Below are 20,109 nucleotides of genomic sequence, written 5' to 3' on the forward strand. Positions count from 1 at the left end.
CCTCCTGCTCGTCTGTGATAGGCTGAACAGCTGTCAGTGTACAGCCTATCACGGACATTCTCTCATCCTCGTCCGTGGTATGAGAATGAGAGAATGTCCGTGATAGGCAGTCAGCGGTCAGCCTATCACAGATGAGGAGGAGGCACGGCTTTTGAACTGTGGAATGGACGCTGAACACTATCATCACACGCCGGCCGCCGTTTGAGGATGGAGATCGCCACAGGGAGGCTGGAGATCGCCACAGGGAGGCTGCACAGGACACAGGTAGGCTGCACATTCACACAGGACACATGCACACAGGACATGTACAGGACACACACGTACAGGACACACATGTACAGGACACATGCACAGGGTACAGGTAGGCTGCACAGGACACAGGGAGGCAGGCAGCTGCAGATGGGCATTGTTGACCCTCTGCATTTCTCACCCTCGTCTTATACTCGGGTCAATAAATTTTTCCCAGTTTTTTGTGGTAAATTAGGGGCCTCGACTTGTACTCGGAACGACTTATACTCGAGTATATACGGTACCTTTATTAAATACATGTACAGAGCTGTAAAACAGCCCACGCATTTCGGACATTAGCCCTTAGTCATGGCGTGTGGTCTTCTTCACAAATTGATGTCCTTAGCTACGAGATGGAAATATCTTTCAGTAATATCAGGGAGATGGGTATGCCATGGGTCAACCATTGTAATGGGCAACCTATCCATCCACCACTGTACTCCCCTGCTCATCTGTCCTACCACTGTACTTGGGGATTTCAAATCCCTGGCTTGCTGGAGTGGCTGTGGGAACTCGACAGCTGAGGATCACTGAAAGCACAATAGTAACCAGGGGGTGGACAGAGTCTCTGGTGATAGTTCACTTTTACATTTTTTCTGTAAAGGTGAACACTTAAAAGCCAAACTCTGGGAAAAGCTTTACATTGAACTTTTGGTGACTGCTACTTTAGAACATCTATTGATAACTTTTTTTAGAAAACACTTGACTAAATTTGTATATACCGTACGTCTCAACTATATGTCCAGTGGGAATATTATGGCTTCTTTTTTTTTGTCAGTGAAGTTCTAAAGTAGTAGATACCAACATCTGTTCTAAAGTTGTACCAATAGCAGTTATAAAGTAGTAGTTACCAAGCTCTGTTATAAAGTAATAGTTCTTTCTACTGGGAACTACTACTTTAGAACAGGGTTTGGTAACCACTGCTTTAGAGCTGCTTTTGGAAACGACTACTTTATAACAGGGTTTGTAGCTACAACTTTAGAATTTTTAAAGTTACCTACTACTTTAGAACAGGGTTTTGGTAACTACTACTTTAGAAGTGCCTTTTGTTTTAAAGTAGTAGCCCCCAAACCCTGTTCTGAGGATACATTTCCACAGGTGTTTAGCTATGATGCGAATGGCAGCTGATTACTGCTGCTCTTTTTGACACCTGTGGGAGGCTAGCTGCAGCTGCCGAGCCTGTGCTGCTAGAGACTTTAGCTAAGGTATTTATGAAGGGGGGGGGGTATCTGGCAGGTCTTGTTTTCTGGTTTGCTCAAGCTTGCAAATTTGACAGTTTTATGAGGGCTTCTAGACTGTGGATTCCGCTAATAGGCGTTAGAGGGTCTGCATCTGAAGGATCTAATAAGAAGGTTCTGATATTGGCTAACATTTTGTGTATTGTGTGAACTGAAGGAGGAGGGAGCTATGTGTCTTATTCTGGCAAAATGGCATGGGTGACTTGGGACTTGAACAAAGTGTCTGCCACACATACAGGTTTTTGTGTGTTCAGTACGCAAAACCATTACAATCATGTGTATAGTGCCCAATAGAACATTTAATTCTCTATACATAAGGTACAGATGGCCTGAAATCACCTGTGTTAGTTCTTTACAAGTCATAATTTCAAGCCAGAGAACATAATTGACTTTTATTTTTTTATTTTCAAGTAGAATATAAAACATAATTTTTAGAGTACCAGTCTGGGTTTACATTAGTAAACATTTAAACAGTTTAAAACAAAACATACAAAAACTATTGTAAAATATGCAATGTAACCTTATTGTGTAATAAGAAAGATTAAGCGATACAAACGCTGAGCACTATCTGTTTTTGGAGGTTAAAACAGTCATATCAAACACAAGTGGCAAACCATACAAAAATAAACCAGCTTATTTTGCAGGAGTACAATGTGGAGTGGCTGAAAGGAAACAGGACACCATGCAATAAACTCCTTTTAACCCCAGCTGCCTTAAATGTTTAAAACCAACCTTGTCAACAAAGTCTGTGATGCAAGGAGTACCTAAGCTTTCAAGTGTATATGTACATAGGTACATTTTCACAGTATTCTTTTCTTTATTTTAAAAAGTAAAAAAATGCTTTTCGGCAGGAAACTGGGGTTGTCAAGAATTTACCCACATCATTTATGTATAAAAAATCTATAAACATTTTCTCAAACATATTTTGTGCATAGGGTTACTTTACAATGTAAAAAATCTGTTAAGAGAAACAACATCAAGAGCAATATGTATATTTAAGCGGTGAATATAAAAATACACAGCAAAGCAGACAATTTAGACAATCTTCAGCAAGCTAAAACTGTAATCCTTGGTGTATCAGTAACTGTTTTAATGTCCTTTCACGCCCAAATCAGCACCATAACACACATTTGTAATATGTTACTGCATGTATTTTCCCTGCATTTGAAAGTGAATGTGCATTTTTCTCCACTCTTGTGTGTGTGCTAAATTACTCTCTATGTAATGTATTAAAGAAGGACTAGGTAAGAATCTGTTACTGCAACTGCTAGGCTGTGGGTTTAGAGCATTCATCTGCTAAGTTTTTTTAATAATTAAAAAAAAAAAGTTAAACAAGTTTTACCGTTAAAATTAAATAAAAAAACTAAAAAAGGGGCAAAAAGCTCACTACAATTCTGCATAGTTTATTATCAGACTGTGGATAAACCAATATAAGGTGGTGGAGCCCTTATGTATTATGAGGCAAGATTTCCCTCTCCCTATTAGCCAATAATATCGAAGAGTAGGAAATATTGTAACCAGTGGCCTATTCTTATTCAATGAAGGCAATGAGCAAAAAAAAAAAAAAAACTGTCAGAAAATTGTATTTGTATGCTTTTTAATGCAGAACACAAAGCTGAGAACAAGCATATACAAGAGTAGTGCTGAGCATTTAAAGTGAAACTTTGGTAAAAAAATAAAGTCCTGCTTGATATATACTGTTTAAAATCCAGTAGTAGACTATCTCACCCTGGCTCTGCACATTCCCAGTTGCTCTCTATTTTTAGGCACTGTGCTGAAAACGTAGAGGCCGATCTACTGACAGCCTAAAGAGTTACTGCTGCTCAGAGGCTCTGGGCTTCAGCAAAATGGCAGCCTCCAGCAAGAAGAAACAGAAGCAGTGCTGGAGGCAAATTACAGCACACACTATCTTTGGTAGCGAATTATTATTGTGGAATGCATCTTCCTTGCTAAAGGACATTATTTTTTATTAAGTTGTTATGGGTAAAGTTCCACTTTAACATATGCTAATGCAGGAACTATAGGCAGAGGATGATGACGATGAAAGGGGTTAAAAAAAAAGGTAATACGTAACATATTAATTGATACAGTGGTAGGCTGCAGCTTTGGAGACTGCAATCAACCTTTAGGAGGGTAGAAAAAATCTGTGAATTGTAGCTTTGGTACATTTTCATAATATATATGATTAAAACATGGGCTAAAGAAAAGATATCATGTAAATAGATATTTTGCAAGCATTTAATGAATTTATATTGAAAATTAATATTGTAATATATGTTTTGCAGCACTGAGCGATTCTGTTTATGGTTTATTTAAACAGGCTTTGGTATGTGTCTGAACTGCTTTTCTTCCCTATTTAAGTCAAAATGAATGCAAAAGCACCTCAAAACAAATCATAATAACTCATATTTTAACTGATCCAATTCTTATTTAAAATATGTATTGGAAGCTCCAAAAACAATATATAAAAATATTAGGCAAAATGCAGTTTCATCATATTCACCCTCCCCAACGCAAAGCATTGTACTTATAGAGCCGGGTTTAATTTGGTTAAATTAGAGTGCTGTTTTGGGGTGTAGTATTATCACTGATTATTGGTTAGTACGATACCCAGCTGCTTAGACTGGTTTACATAAAAATTCTAAAGTTAGACAGGACATCTTGCTGATCATAGCAAGATTTGCTCTGGTTTATTTTTAAATCTCTTATTGGTTTGAGCAGACAGTGAAGAGAAGTGAAGGGATTTGTTAAAATAATGTTTTAAATAGGTCCATAAATCACAAATCAAATCTCATCAGGTGAAATCGAACTTGCATCTCAACCCTGTGTTACTATACGGAATAGTCACAAAGATCTGGAAATCTCCTTTAAGATTAACGGCAAAAAGCTATTTGATACGGCTTTGCTTCAAATGTTTTCAATATATATCACCAAGATGTAGCCACATTGCTCTCAATTGCTTCAAAAGACAGGTTTAGGCTAGTGCAACAAACCCTTGCACAATGAAATTCAATTTGAAATACAGACTTATCATAGTTAGAAAAATAGGCACACGTTCTAAGACAAAAATACAAGTTAGTAAAGCTAGCTTACTTAAATGTTAAAAAAAAAAATATTGCAGGGAACAAATATAGGAGGAATCTTCTTGTAATTCAAGACCTATAAGAGGAGAAAGACTTGCAACAGTCTCAGTGGTTCACCTGTGGAATAGTTATAGCAAATTGATGATTTAGTCAACATTGTTCTAAGAGTGCCAAAGAGGACATGTGGGTCTTTCAATAATGTAGAATACCCCTATAATCAACAATTCTTATAAGACAACACATGACTTTTCACCTGCAGGACACAAATAAAAGTCATAGTCGTTCCTGTAATACATATAGAAAATAAATCATATTTTTTTTAACAAATAACAAAAAAACTAACAACAAAAAGGGATCAAACAACTTTCTTAATCTAAAAGAGTAAAAAACCTAAGTAAGGCAGTATACAAATTAATATGAAAAAGTTCTGATTTCGGCTCTGGGTTGATTATTTTAAAAGACTAAAGTGCAACAGCCTAACATATTATATTTCGAGGTATACAATCCAAAGACTTTAAAGAAAAATAGCCTTATTTAATAAAATGTCACAAGGCATTAAAGCAGCCTTAAGAGACCACTACTACTTTGCGAGTGATGGCATAAGGACATTCTCTCTTTCCTTCAATTTCACACCCCTACATGGGTGATTTTCACAATGTAATAGGGAACCTGCAATCCTAAACCTTTTAGGTATCAACAAATTATTTAATATAGAATGATTAGTGTTAACTGGATGCTACAATTTTACCAAAAACATATTAGACTATACAATAGCTAAAATAAAGCACTGTTCAGCTTCAGCAGCATTGTCATGTATAAATGAACTGCATACACGATAGAAATTATGGCTAATTGTTATATATGCAAGAGGCAATGCTACCCATCTTTGATCTACAGTGTAAATACCGGGGGAGAACAAGTACTTGATACACTGACGATTTTGCAGGTTTTTCTACTTACAATGCATGTAGAGGTCTGAAATTTTTATCATAGGTACTCTACAACTGTGAGAGACGGAATCTAAAACAAAAATCCCGAAAATCACATTGTATGATTTTTAGGTAATTGCATTGTATTGCATGACATAAGTATTTGATACATCAGAAGAGCAGAACTTAACATTTGGTACAGAAAGCTTTGTTTGCAATTACAGAGATCATATGTTTCTTGTAGTTCTTGACCAGGTTTGCAGACACTGCAGCAGGGATTTTGGCCCACTCCTCCATACACACCTTCTCTAGATCCTTCAGGTTTCGGTGCTGTCGCTGGGCAATACGGACTTTCAGATCCCTCCAAAGATTTTCTATTAGGTTCAGGTCTGGAGACTGGCTAGGCCACTCCAGGACCTTGAGATGCTTCTTACAGTGCCACTCCTTAGTTGCCCTGGCTGTGTTTTGGGTCGTTGTCATGCTGGAAGACCCAGTCACAACCCATCGTCAATGCTCTTATTAAGGGAAGGAGGTTGTTGGCCAAGATCTCGCGATACATGGCCCCATCTATCCTCCCCTCAATACAGTGCAGTCGTCCTGTCCCCTTTGCAGAAAAGCAGCCCCAAAGAATGATGTTTCCACCCCCATGCTTCATGGTTGGGATGGTGTTCTTGGGGTTGTACTCATCCTTCTTCCTCCAAACACGGCGAGTGGAGTTTAGATCAAAAAGCTCTATTTTTGTCTCATCAGATCACATGACCTTCTCCCATTCCTCCTCTGGATCATCCAGATGGTGATTGGCAAACTTCATACGGGCCTGGACATGCACTGGCTTGAGCAAGGGGACCTTGCATGCGCTGCAGGATTTTAATCCATCACGGCGTAGTGTGTACTAATGGTTTTCTTTGAGACTGTGGTCCCCGCTCACTTCAGGTCATTAACCAGGTCCTGCCATGTAGTTCTGGGCTGATCCCTCACCTTCCTCGTGATCACTGATGCCCCACGAGGTGAGATCTTGCATGGAGCCCCAGACCGAGGGAGATTGTCATCTTGAACGTCTTCCATTTTCTAATAATTACGGCAACAGTTGTCGCCTTTTCACCAAGCTGCTTGCCTATTGTCCTGTAGCCCATCCCAGCCTCGTGCAGGTTTACAATTTTATCCCTGATGTCCTTACACAGCTCTCTGGTCTTGGCCATTGTGGAGAGGTTAGAGTCTGTTTGATTGAGTGTGTGGACAGGTGTCTTTTATACAGGTAACGAGTTCAAACAGGTGCAGTTAATACAGGTAATGAGTGGAGGACAGAAGGGCTTCTTAAAGAAAAAATAACAGGTCTGTGAGAGCCAGAATTTTTACTGGTTGGTGGGTGAGCAAATACTTATGTCATGCAATAAAATACAAATTATTTAAAAATCATGCAATGTGATTTTCTGGATTTTTGTTTTAGATTCCGTCTCTCACAGTTGAAGAGTACCTATGATAAAAACTACAGACCTCTATATGCTTTGTAAGTAGCAAAACCTGCAAAATCGGCAGTGTATCAAATACTTGTTCTCTCCACTATAGAAACAAATGTTATACTGAATGAAAAGATTTTTACACTGATGCATTGCGTTTTTTTCCGCACTCGTGGGTTTTGTGCAGGTTATCTGCACTTTGCTATAGACTTCTATTTCATGGGGAATGGAACTAAATTCCTAGAAGTAGCTTAGGTCCTCATATGTAGCTAGGCGAAAACTGAGCCGCTTCTAGCAAATGGAGTATTTGGCCACCAGCAGTAGCTGCCCCCCAGACTCTGCTTTGTCTTTGTGCTTGGCGTCTTACTCCTGCAGGTGGTAGTATAGACATTATAGAACGAATGATCTCCCCTGTGTACTTCAATGAACGCAAGAAAGCAGAATTAGTGTTGTAATAATCCATGTATTATTGTACAAATTGCTTTCCAAATAAATTACATCTGTGTCTTTTAGAGTTAAATTTAGCAGGAGAATGTTGAACTGTATTCACGTATACCAATGGTATAAGTGCACTGGTCTACATTCATTTACATTTTAGTGAAAGCAAACTGGTCAACATATATTTGGGGAAGCTACACATTTTTCGCTATGCAAGCTTGCTGACAAAATAAAAGTTCAACAAACCTTAGATCTGAATTCCATGAAACTTAAAAATCTGCCCCTGCAGTGGGGCTGCGCCCACACTGCAAGCGTTAAGTGCATGATTCTGTCTAGGAGACTTGGTAAAGCACTTTTAGTTACTCAATCCTCTGCTCCCACATTCTCCTCTTTGCTGCTAGATCCCACAAGTCCTGTAGCCTCTTCTACCTTCCCATCGGGTGGTCAACAATCCTCTGATGTCATCAGGACAGATGCATGAACCACAGCCCTGCAGTGTATGTGAAGATTCTGAGGAACAGTTCACCACCATGGGGAAGTGCCATCTTCCCGGGAAACAGAGCAGGTAAGTAAAATAGCTTTTTCATCTCCTAGACAGGAACAAGCATTTAACTCTTGTAGTGCTGTTAATTGCATTTATGGACTTGTGAAAGTATTCATATCTGTTCAGAATGCTAAACACAATTATTTATGTATGCACATTAGCTGGAAAGGGGTTGGCTTTCTTACATGGCATTACCAGGCAGGAAGTCAGCCAGATTGTACAAAGATTCTGTCCTTTATTTCAAATTCTGAAACATGCATTTTTTTAGTGTTATAAAAGCTCTTTCATATAAATAAGGTAACTTGTTTCCTTATTTTATGTTTCTCAAAATGTTGATTTTTTTTACTTGCTTTTTTACATTGCATTAACTTTTCTTATAAAGTGGGCCAATAACATGTTTATTTCTGTGCCTATAGAAGCACAGACTTTATACAAATTAACCCATGTAACAAATCAAACACAGGATAAAGTACTAATGAAACACCCTCTTAAAAAAATTAAGCAAAACAACGAATTAGGTGCTAAAAGCAAAAGCAGTTTCCTCAACAGCTAAATGAATGCTTCAGGGCCGGGATTCCGTGATAAGTTTCTGCTTTACTCTTAAAACTAGCATTAAAGCTCCACTCTGGTCAGCAGAAAAAAAATACCCCTACAGAGGAGCCTCACCGTACTATAAGGGTTAAAACGCTTATTACATGTGGAAGTAGAGGAATAAGCTTTAATACTTACATTTCTTGCTCTGCGACTTGTCCCCCCAAAACCAACTTCCTTTGCTACTCCCCACTGTCTTTTTGATGTCATAATGTACAAAGCAGGACCAGCAGTCCCACATTGTATGTGAGGAAAGTAAGGGATAGCCCACAACCTAAAGCATCAAAGAGAAGAGGAGCCAGCTGCCAGGGCAGTGAGAATAAAGAATAGTACACACAGGCCGAATGTTGGGCCTCACCGGCCCAGGTGTACTACAGCCGGTTTAACAGAAGCCGGCTGTTCGGCTGGCTCTGTAGAAGGGCATGACTGAAAAAGTTCTGCTCATGATCAGTGATTTCAGCCAACGGCTAAGAGCACTGACCAAAGTGTTCTGGCGGGGGGGGGGGGGGGGGGGGCATTCCCCTGTCAGAACACAATAGAACAGCAGGGGAGATCACTACTAACATTGTATAGATAGTACAGTGGCTCTGACCTGAGCTGTCAGGTTATTTTCGTTTAGCCCGCTGGCTTGAACAAAAAAAAAAAAAAAAACTAGTAGTGTATACAAGGCTTTAAGGTAAGTATTAGTCTAGGTTCATGTCTCTGTGGATCCGGCGTGCCTTGTCTACATGAGAACAGCAGCCTATTCATTTAAATGGGTTGCTCTACCTGCAAGAAACACTGGGGAAAAAGTTCTTGACCCTTTTTTAAAAACAAGGCTGCATGGAACCGCATAGTTTGCACACTAGAAAATGTGCTGCGCTTTCCGATGTGTGCGGGTGCCATTAACAATTAATGTCACCCCCTTGCGTTTACTAAAGAGCAGCACGTTTTGCCTGCGGGTCGGGAATATGTGCAATTATGCATGGATTCCTAGCGAACACAACTTTGTACCTAGCTTTACAGCTTTTTCATCATCCCCTAGACTTAATGTGGAGTTCCAGTCATATTTTTTTTTAAAAGTCAGCAGCTACAAAAAGTGTAGCTGCTGAGTTTTAATAAACAGCCCCTCACCTGTCCCACAACCCAGCGGTACACTCACCTGCGCCGTGTTCTCCCCGTGAGCTCCCTTGGCGGCGTTGGCATCTCTACTATGAAGCCACAAGCTGTCAAAGCCGGGTGCCCACTGTGCATGCGCGAGCGGTGCTGCGCTCTGTGACTGGTCCTAAATTCTTCTAGGACCTGTCATTTGTACCAGAAGACTTCGGGAGGGAGATCTTCTGCTTCTGATCGCCTAAGGCGTCTGGAACGGAAGTGGGAGCAGGTACCTGTGAAAATCGGGTACATTCTCCCCCTCTCCTCCCTAAAAGCTCAGTTTCACAAACAGGAGTCGGGGAGGAGGCCTTAAAGCGGAAGCTCCACTTTTGGGTGGAACTTCGCTTTAATGAGCATTTAAACCTTGCATTGTGGGAAGGACCCCAAAGCTTTCCCCATAGAGTACAGTCAGTAAATGGCTGTTTCACAGCCCAAGCATATAGGTGCTGTACTTCTTCACAAACTCCCTTTTAATTGTAATCTATAATAAAGCAATGAACACTGTAACAAAGAAAAAATGCAGTCAAAATTATGTTTGCCAAGAATGAACTGGTTTCTTTGAATCCCATGACCACAGCCAAATATTGATGCCTCCATGGCCAGTATGACGCCACATTTTAGACTGTTTAAACGGTCAGGTTTAGGCTTAGTGCTTGGGTGGATAGAGCTCTATGTATACTTCACACCAGGGGTTTCCCAGGACACAGAAAGTTATAACTGATAATTAATTATATTTGGAGGCACCACTAGCTGCCTACATTTTGACACAGTTGGCTTGGCTCACACTATTGTGGGTCGGGAACGCTCGTAAAAACGTATGCATTCCCGACCTGCAGGCAAAACACGCTGCTCTTTAGCAAACGTGGGGGTGACATAAATTCTTAATAGCACCCCAACTCATTGGCAAACACAGTGCGTTTTCACATGCAGCAAATCACATGGTCTCTGGCATCATGTGACTGTGTGGCGCGATAAAAAACAAAAAAACAAAAAAGAAAGAATCGGGGGCCTTCTTTCCCTGCATTTCTGCGGATAGGGCAACCCACTGTAATGAAAGGGCTACATACATACAGAATGCAGGTCGCACAGGTGGGAATCTAGCCTTAGGCCTCATCACCTTTTGCTTACTTGACAAGCCCATCAGGTCATTTAAAGAAGAATTAGAGGTAGGCCAAACAAAATATTGTGCACTTACTGCCTATATGGTGGACCGTTCAAATTAATTTTACTGCATTTAGTCATACACACTACATTTTTCTATAATTCATGGTCATAAAGAGCAAGCAAAGTAAAAGGCCCATAAACCATCTGCCCCTGAAGAGGTACCAGTTATGTGGTGAGCCAGCACCACAGTCTGGTACCATTCCGCATTTCTTTCTTGCAATAACAAATTTGATATCTTCAACATTTTCTGATACATACAGTATATAATGTTAGCAACTGCTACTAGTGTATTCTTAAAAAATGTGTCTTATTTTAACATTAATACATTTTTATAGCTGCAACAGTATGCAATTTGCCTTGCAGAGAAATTCTGCAAGAAACACATATGAACATGCATGTATACTGAGTGAATTCATATTCTCCATCAGAGTCAAAGTAGCTAGACATGAGTTAAAAACACAATGAAATATATGATGCAATACTCCGGCCTCCCTTCATGACTCATATTTGTGAAGTGCACTTTACACGTGCTCTTAATGGTCCACTATCGAATGCACAATACATTTACTAAAGTGCAGAACAGTTTGTCTAAATGAAAAACTCAGGCATAACATATCTGTGATAGGATTTGCTACTTAATTTCTATACCTTTACAAATGTGTTAAGAATGTAACGCACATAATTTCTGTTACTTCTGCTCAGTGTATGTTAACCCAACATATGGATGTTGGATAACCATACACTGAGCAGAAGTAGCAGAAAATGTGCGTTACATTCTTTCAGCAACCATCTCCTTAGCACTCATGCAACGTATAAAATAAATGCTCTTAGAAACCCCCCCCCCCAAAAAAAAAATGGTGTTATATATTAAAATAGAAGATTAATGAAAGTTAAGCTAAGGTAATGGAAGGATGAAGGAACTTCGTACTTGTGCGTTACACAGTAGTTCATTGATCCTGCTGCCAATTAAAGAAAATCAGATACTGCTGTATACGGCTGTAACTAGCAGCATCTATAAAAAATTCCATTAAACACTACTTTGTGCTAACGGGTCTGTTCACAGACATCTACTCTCTGCATTGCACAAGAAGGTAAGAGGGTGTTTGGCAAACAAGGATACCAAAAAGCTTCTCAACTCTACGTGGCTTATTAAAAAAACATTATTCTTCATGACTTCCATCAACCTCAGGCTCAGAAGAGAACAGGCTGCCTAAAAACAAAGTTATTCCAAACTCAACCTTGGGCACATTCTTCTACAGGGGAAATTGCTGTTAAAAATTGAAAGGTTCACCGAGATGGTGGTGCCAGCACAGGGTATGACAGAGAGACATTAAGGGCATCGTTGTGCTGTACCAAGGATGTATGTTGATAATGCAAAACCAACTCTTTTAATGAAGCATAAAGGTAATAGGGCTCAGCAAAGCCATATCCAGTGGTTGTCTTGTAGATAACGCAGTGTTTGGTATCGCCATCGACCCTATATATAGAGGTAAGAATAAACAGGTTAGGGGCTTTAAGGTCACAGCATACACTTTTATTTGAGATCATCAGCATTGTGATTGTAATAAAAACAACAGTTATCTTTGACAATCAAAAATAAGCTTCATTGAAAAATCTTTCATGTTATAAGTGCTGCCAGTCTGCTGCCCATCTCTTCCTGCAACCTCTGCTGCACTCTACTGTATTGGTGGGTCGGGTGCCATTCAAAGTGAATGGGACCACACCACACCAAAAACAGGTGCGTTACAAGAACTTGCACAATGGACAAGCCTGAATGGGCTCTTAAGATTTTATGCAATGCCACTACAGGGTACGGTTACTGGAGCCAATGAACTTTTATTAATCTTAGGCAGAGTGCTTTAGGTGCCAGCATAAAAGTAACAATAAATATTCTATATTGGCATGAATATCTATTTAAATACATTTAGCCTAAGAAAAACAAACACTATTTAACAAAAGTATTATTAGGGAATCGGGAAATATATATCTGACAGGTTTGTAACCTCATACTTACACAACAGAGCAGGCATAACAGCCTTTCTGTCGGCTCTCCCGAATCAGAAAGGTACCATCTGCCTTCCCAGCCAGCATCTCTTCAGCCTGCTCTCTTTTCATCTTTCCCATGTACCAAGTGCTTTCATCATGGTGTAGGAGATCCTCTTCACCATCCCTCATGGAGTATGGGCTGCAAGGACCATGGGTATATCAAACATCTATTTTCTAAATACACAGTTTAACATAAAGCATAACAACTTCAACAGTTCCAGGCTTTGCAAAATAAAAAGTGAAGACATGCATTCACACGTCCATTAAATAAGACAAAGGCTTTGTCTCCACTCTATAGGTTAATCCCTTGTACTGTTTTGTTTAATACCAAATCGAACAGACAAAAACTTGAGAGAAATTCTCTATTGCATGCATGACATTTTAAAAGAATATTTACAGCCGTGAACAAATCTGGTAACCTTCCATGAAAAAAAAAAAAAAAAAAAGAAAAGAAAAGAACCTAAAATTTTCTCTGAATTGACTTGAAACTAACAAAAAATAGGATTTTTATAACAGCTTACCTGTAAAATCCTTTTCTTGGAGTACATTACGGGACACAGAGCCATAGTAATTACGTTATAGGCCACCTTTAGGTGATGGACACTGACACACCCTAAGACAGGAAGTCCACTCCCTATATAACTCCTCCCACTACTGGGAGTACCTCAGTTTTTGTAGCAAAGCAATATACGTGTATTAAAAGAGGGGAGGGACCTCTGTGTCCCGTGATGTACTCCAAGAAAAGGATTTTACAGGTAAGCTGTTATAAAAATCCTATTTTCTTTATCGTACATCACCTGACACAGAGCCATAGTAATTACTATGTGGGATGTCCCAGAGCAATGCCAACTGAGGGGAGGGACACACAACAAAAGTAGGTCACCATGAGACCAGAGGACTTATACTGCTGCCTGCAGCACACTGGGCCCAAAGGCGTTATCCTCATGCCTTTTTACATCAACCTGATAGAACCTGGTAAATGTATGGACTGAAGACCAAGTTGTGCCATTGCAGATTTGAGCCATGGAGGCTTGGTGATGCACTGCCCACGAAGCACCAACAGCCCTGGTGGAGTGTGCTTTGATTTGAGAGGGTGGAATCTTCCTCTTCAAACCATAAGCTTGAACAATTACTTGCCGAATCCATTTAGAAATAGTAGATTTTGATGCTGCCTGTCCTTTTTTAGGACCTTCAGGCAACACAAAAAAAACATCCGTTTTTCGAATCGGTGCAGTCGCCTTCAAGTAGACTTTGAGTGCTCTCACCACATCAAGAGAATGTAATGACTTTTCTTCCGGAGAACAGGGTTCTGGAAAAAATGAAGGTATAAAAATATCCTGGTTTAGATGAAATCCTGTGGGTCTCAATAGCCAAACCATCAAATTTAGCTTTTGTAAGGTAGGATGGAATACCGGACCTTGCAAGGTCCATGAGTCCCCTACCGCCATCCTTATGATCTCTGCCTACCAAGATCTTCTGGGCCACAAAATTCACCGAATTCCCTTCCTGCTTGATCCTGCGAAGAAGTCATGGAAGCAGCAGAATGGGAGGGAAAGCATAAAATCAGTGAGAAGTGATTCCACGGGACCGCCAAGGCATCTGTTCCGCATGCTAGCGGATCCCTTGCTCTTGACACAAAGTTGTTGATCTTCTTGTTGAGAAAAAGCTCCACCACTCCGGTAGACTTGCTTGTGAAAGAAACAAGAGCAACTATTAATCCATCCAAGAGAAGAGTCCCAGGTGCTGGCTGATGCAAGATGAAGCAGAGGAGAACAAGGAAATCTGGAAGCCGCACACCGGTCTAATAAGTGCTTTTATTAATAAAAGCTGGATCACAAAAGTGTACAGAACATTACAGCGGAAGTGTACAGAGATCAGCTGACGCGTTTCGCAATCATAGCGACTGCTTACTCATAGCTCACTCATAGATCTTCTTGTTGAACCTGGATGCAAATGGATCTACGTCCGGGATCGCCCATCTTCAGCATATTGCCAGGAAAATCTCGGGATGAAGGGGCCATTCTCCCGGGAACAACTGCTGGCGACTCAAATAGTCCTCCTGCCAATTTTCTATCCCTGGAATGAAGACTGACGATAGGCAAGGTACATTGTTTTCTGCCCAAGTTAGGATATGATGCACCTCTCTCTGGGCCGCACGACTTCTTGTGCCCCCTTGGTGATTGATATAAGCCACGGCTGTGGCATTGTCGGATTGGATACTGATAGGACAATGCCGTAACCTGAACGTCCAGGCCCTCAGGGCCAAGTGCGCTGCTCGAATCTCTAGAATGTTGATGGGCAAGGCCATTTCTGATTTGGACCTTTTCCTTGGACGGTTGCCTCCTCCAGGACTGCTCCCCAACCCGAAAGGCTGGCATCTGTTGTTACCACCTTCCAGGTAACTGGAAGGAAGGATTTTCCCTTCTGCAGATTCTTGGTTATCAACCACTGAGACTTTGGCACACCTTTGGAGACAGATACATTGGGAAATCTAGAGCTTGGACTTTCTTGTTCCAGGCTAATAGGATACTGTTTTGCAGCAGCCTTGAATTAGAATGAAACTGAACATAAGGAACGACCTCGAATGAAGCCATCATCTTTCCCAACAACCTCATGCAAAGCCGAATAGAAGGATTCTTTTTTGCTTTGACCACCTGAATCAGTTCCTTTATGGCGCTGATCTTTGCCTGGGGCAAGAATACATTTTTCCGGGCTGTATCTATGATCAGACCCAAAGATTCTAATCTCCTTGACGGTTTTAAGGAGGATTTCTCTAGGTTAAGAATCCAACCTAGGTATTCCAGGTAGTCGACTGTGGTGACCATACTTTGGTCTAAGCGGGCTACAGACTGGTCTATCAAGAGCAGATCGTCTAGATAAGCTATAATCGTTATACCTTGGGCCCTTAATCTGGCTAGAGGAGGGGCCAGGACCTTTGTAAACACTGGAGGTGCAGTAGCTAAACCGAAAGGCAGAGCTACAAACTGAAAATGAAGATTTCTACCTCGAAACGTAGATACTTCTGGTGAGCGGGGAAAATCGGCACATGGAGGTATGCATCCTTGATGTCGATTGACGCCAGAAGTTCTCCTCTTTGTAGGATAGAGACGCACCTGGTAGCTTGGCTAAATCCTGGGCCTGCTGATCAGGGATAACCTTGAGCACCTGTTTAAACTGGTCTTTCAAGGACTGACATACACCAATTGCTGCCACCGCAGGTTGAGTCACTGAACCTGCCAGAGAAAATGTGTTTTTTACCAGGAATTCCAACTTTTTATCCGTTGGATCCCTAAGCATTTGAGCATTGTCTACCGGACAAGTCAAACTTTTATTCACAGAGGATATAGCAGCGTCAATTGCTAGTATTTCCCACTTTTTAGTGAATTTTTCTTCCATAGGATAAAGTGTTGAAAACTTTTTGGGAGGAAAAAAATGCTTATCTGGGTGATCCCACTCAGAATACATAAGCTGTTCCAGCAATGAATGGACAGGAAAGGCATGCACAGCTTCAGGAGGCTTTAGCGAACCCAAACAAGAAGTGGGCTTATCAACCGACTCAGTTAAGGGTACCATAAAAGTGGAGCAGACCAACTCAGTAAGAGATTGCACCATCAATCTCTCAGAGTGTGAAGCTGAAGGAGGTCCCTCTGCATTTGACCCCTCAAAAGAGGAGTCATCAGCCTCTTCATGGTCCCCTGTGGGAAATTTGTCTTCTCCCGCCCCCAGTTCCTCTGTTTGAGGATCCCAGGTAGTGGAAGGGGACCTGTCATGTTTTGTCCCACTCTGGGAAGATGCGATTAAAGCCACTAACCTTTCCTCCAATCCTATCATGGCTGTGGAAAAAACCTCTTCAGTAATATAGACAGGGGTTGCAGTGTTGGAAACAGTTGCAACATTTGACGGCTCTGATGGCTCACTCTGACCACCCACCTCAGATCTCTCAGGGGAGGATGCTATTGTAGAGATGATACTAAGCTTCTTAGAGCTTGAGGGAGGCACTTTTGAGCCCTTTTTTGGGGTGTTTCTACCTCCCCTTCTGATCATAGCCCGATGCACAAATGCAGAGGTATTACCAGAAGAAATTACACCCACTGCTTGAGCAAATAGTCCAGCAACTGCCGCTGCTATCAATGCTTAGTCTGATGCTTCAGTAAATGTGCCAAGGGAATGCCTGTGTCACCACTTACATGCCCCCTTCTGCTCTTGTGTCCCTCCGTCAGCTGCTGTCAGCAAAATGGAGCTGTTTAAATGTACCCGGCGCTGGGTGTTGCCGCACGCTAACGCCGTGCCAAGCCACGCCCTTTCATCTTCCCACCGCACCCCCCTCCTCTTTTCAAAAAGAGTGCTTTCCTGCGCTGGCTTCCGATCCGACGGGATCGGCTTGTGTGAGTGTGGGGCGGCGAGGAGGAGAGCTGGTGACAAACCACCATGCAGAGGCAGGGGAGAACAAAGCGGCATCCGCCGATCGTTCTGGCTTCCCCCTATCCAGGGAGAGGGGGAGAGCTTCTGCCCAGGTGGGGGTGTTTTTTGAAAGAAATCCCCACTCAACATCTTACCGGAGGCCTGGGACTGCTAGCCGGAGGAAAGTCTGCTGACACAGAGCGATCTAAGGAACACATGACAAGGTAAGTGCTCTATACAGCACACAGTGGTGATTTTAGGCATGACAACATTTACTTTTAAAGGAGACAATCCATAAGAAAATTTAAAATTCCTTAGGAATCTCCACTTACCTTATCCCGCCGCAGGGATTCTGTGGTAAAACCAACAGACCCAACCTTCACCCCTCACGGTGGGCTCCGTTAAAAAAAACCCTGTTTAATTTGGGGATCCACACCCCTGGACCCGTAAAGCACCCTGCCAGGAAACTTTATGGCTGAAAAAAACAAAGCACTGGATCCCGGGGTCCAGCTCTCTAAAAAGAGAAGTGTTACAGGTTAAACCTCTTTTTCCGCCATGAGGCCCGTGTACCATTCAATTTGGCTTAAAAAGACAATTTGAATGGATTCGGTTGCATAGCCTGCCCCAGCAAGAAATATTCCAGTGAAGCTCAGCATAGCACATCTTTACTCGTGACCAACACCTAAGACACTGGCGAAAAAACTGAGGTACTCCCAGTAGTGGGAGGGGTTATATAGGGAATGGACTTCCTGTCATAGGGTGTGCCAGTGTCTATCACCTAAAGGTGGCCTATAACCCACATAGTAATTGCTATGGTTCTGTGTCCCGTGATGTACGATAAAGAAATATATGGCATTTGTCATGGTTTACTCTTTATTTAGTACAAAAAAAAATGGTAATTTTGTTTGAGTATTGATTGAACAGAATATTTTAAATACCAAAACACATGAAAAAGGCATGGACAAAAATGATAACTTAATATATTGTTGCGCAAGCCTTAGAGGGAATCACTGCAAACAAGCAACTTCTGGAGCTCTCATTGAGACTTCTGCACATGCCAACAGGTAGTTTAGCCAATTCAGTTGTCTCAGGTTTGACAGATTCCCTCTCCATACTGCATGTTTCAGCTCTTTCCATGGATGTTTGATAGGATTCGGATCAGGGCTCATAGAAAACAACTTCAGAACAGGCCAATTATTTTATTCTTAACCATTCTTGGGTGCTCTTACCTGTGTAATTTGGGACATTATACTTTTGGGAGGACCCATGACCTGCAACTGAGACAGCGCTAACTCACACTAGGCAGTATGTTTCACTCCAGAATTATTTGAAGTGGAACTGTAGTCCATATAAATAAAACTGTCGGACAGGCAAAAATTTTTATGCAGAAGAAACATGCTTTGTCTCTTATGCATTAAAGCTACTTACCTGCCTGGCCGCCCTTGTACAGTGAGCTGCCCACGGGCAACTCAGTGTACAAATTCGGCAATGCTGAATCTAAGTGGACTGCCACGCATGCGTGGGAGTGACGTCACCCCTGCCTGGCTCATGATAACTGGGGATGTAGCTGTGTTTAGAATTAAGCAAACACATCCAAACCAATGTTAAATAGGAGTCAGTACACACCTGCCATCATTTAAAGTGCCTCTGATTAACCCCAAATAAAGTTCAGCTATTCTAGTAGGTCTTTCCTGACATTTTCTTAGTCACATCCTACAGCAAAAGCCATGGTCCGTAAAGAGCTTCCAAAACATTAGAGAGAGCTCATTGTTAAAAGGTATAAGTCAGAAGAAGGGTACAAAAGAATTTCCAAGGCATTAGATATACCATGGAACACAGTGAAGACAGTCATCATCAAGTGGAGAAAATATGGCACAACAGTGCCAAGAACTGGACATCCCTTCGAAATTGATGAGAGGAAAACTGGTCAGGGAGGCTGCCAAGAGGCCTACAGCAACATTAAAGGAGCCGCAGAAATATCTGGCAAGTACTGGCTATGTGGTACATGTGACAACAATCTCCCGTATTCTTCATATGCCTGGGCTATGGGGTAGAGTGGCAAGATGGAAGCCTTTTCTTATGAAGAAAAACATGTAGGCCCGGCTAAAAAATACATGTGTAAACCGGCTCCATTGAAAACCGGTCACACTCACATGTAATGCAAATTGGATGCGGTTAAAAACTCATTCAATTCGCATATACAGTGGATAGAAAAAGTCTACACACCCCTGTTAAAATGTCAGGTTTCTGTGATGTAAAAAAATGAGACTAAGATAAATAATTTCAGAACTTTTTCCACCTTTAATGTGACCTATAAACTGTACAACTCAACTGAAAAACAAACTGAAATCTTTTGTGCACACTTATGCAACCACATCATTTTTCATTCATTCACCATTCATCCTTTTTCATTTTTACTTCCCCCCTAAAAGAGTTCAGTTTGTTTTTAACCGCATCCAATTCGCATAACATGTGAGCGTGACCGGCTTTCATTGGAGCCGGTTCACACATGTCCGGGGCAGCTGCGGTGTCATTTTGAAAAGGGTCCTGTGTGTTTCTGTGTCCGGTTCAGGTTGGAATTCAGGGAAAGATTTGCACCTGAATCGCACCTGAACAGGTGAACAGAAACGCACAGGATACCTGACTGCAAACCGCAGATGCATACAGTGGGGTAAAAAAGTATTTAATCCCCTGCTGATTTTGTAATTTTGCCCACTGACAAAGAAATGATCAGTCTATAATTTTAACAGTGACTGAATAATAACAAAAATATCCAGATAAACGCATTTCAAAAAT

General features: G+C 41.4%; 1 protein-coding gene across 2 annotated transcripts in view; it reads right to left on the reverse strand.

Moving 5' to 3' along the window:
* Positions 1 to 6,238: 6,238 nt before the first annotated feature.
* PIK3R2 (phosphoinositide-3-kinase regulatory subunit 2) overlaps positions 6,239 to 20,109 on the reverse strand; it is a 159,647-nt gene continuing 145,776 nt past the window's right edge. The window contains exons 15-17 of one of the 2 annotated variants that reach the window (XR_012236026.1): positions 12,881 to 13,051; positions 6,481 to 12,343; positions 6,239 to 6,385 (exon numbers count right to left, since the gene is read on the reverse strand). Coding sequence is in view for 1 of the 2 variants with exons in the window: in XM_073599585.1 (XP_073455686.1) it covers positions 12,154 to 12,343; positions 12,881 to 13,051 (361 nt within the window). In the remaining variant the exon portion in view is untranslated. Of the gene's footprint in view, positions 12,344 to 12,880; positions 13,052 to 20,109 lie in introns of both variants that reach the window. The other variant, XM_073599585.1, reaches the window with a different exon arrangement.

Source organism: Aquarana catesbeiana, linkage group LG01 (assembly GCF_042186555.1).
Source record: "Aquarana catesbeiana isolate 2022-GZ linkage group LG01, ASM4218655v1, whole genome shotgun sequence".
NCBI classification, from domain to species: domain Eukaryota; kingdom Metazoa; phylum Chordata; class Amphibia; order Anura; family Ranidae; genus Aquarana; species Aquarana catesbeiana.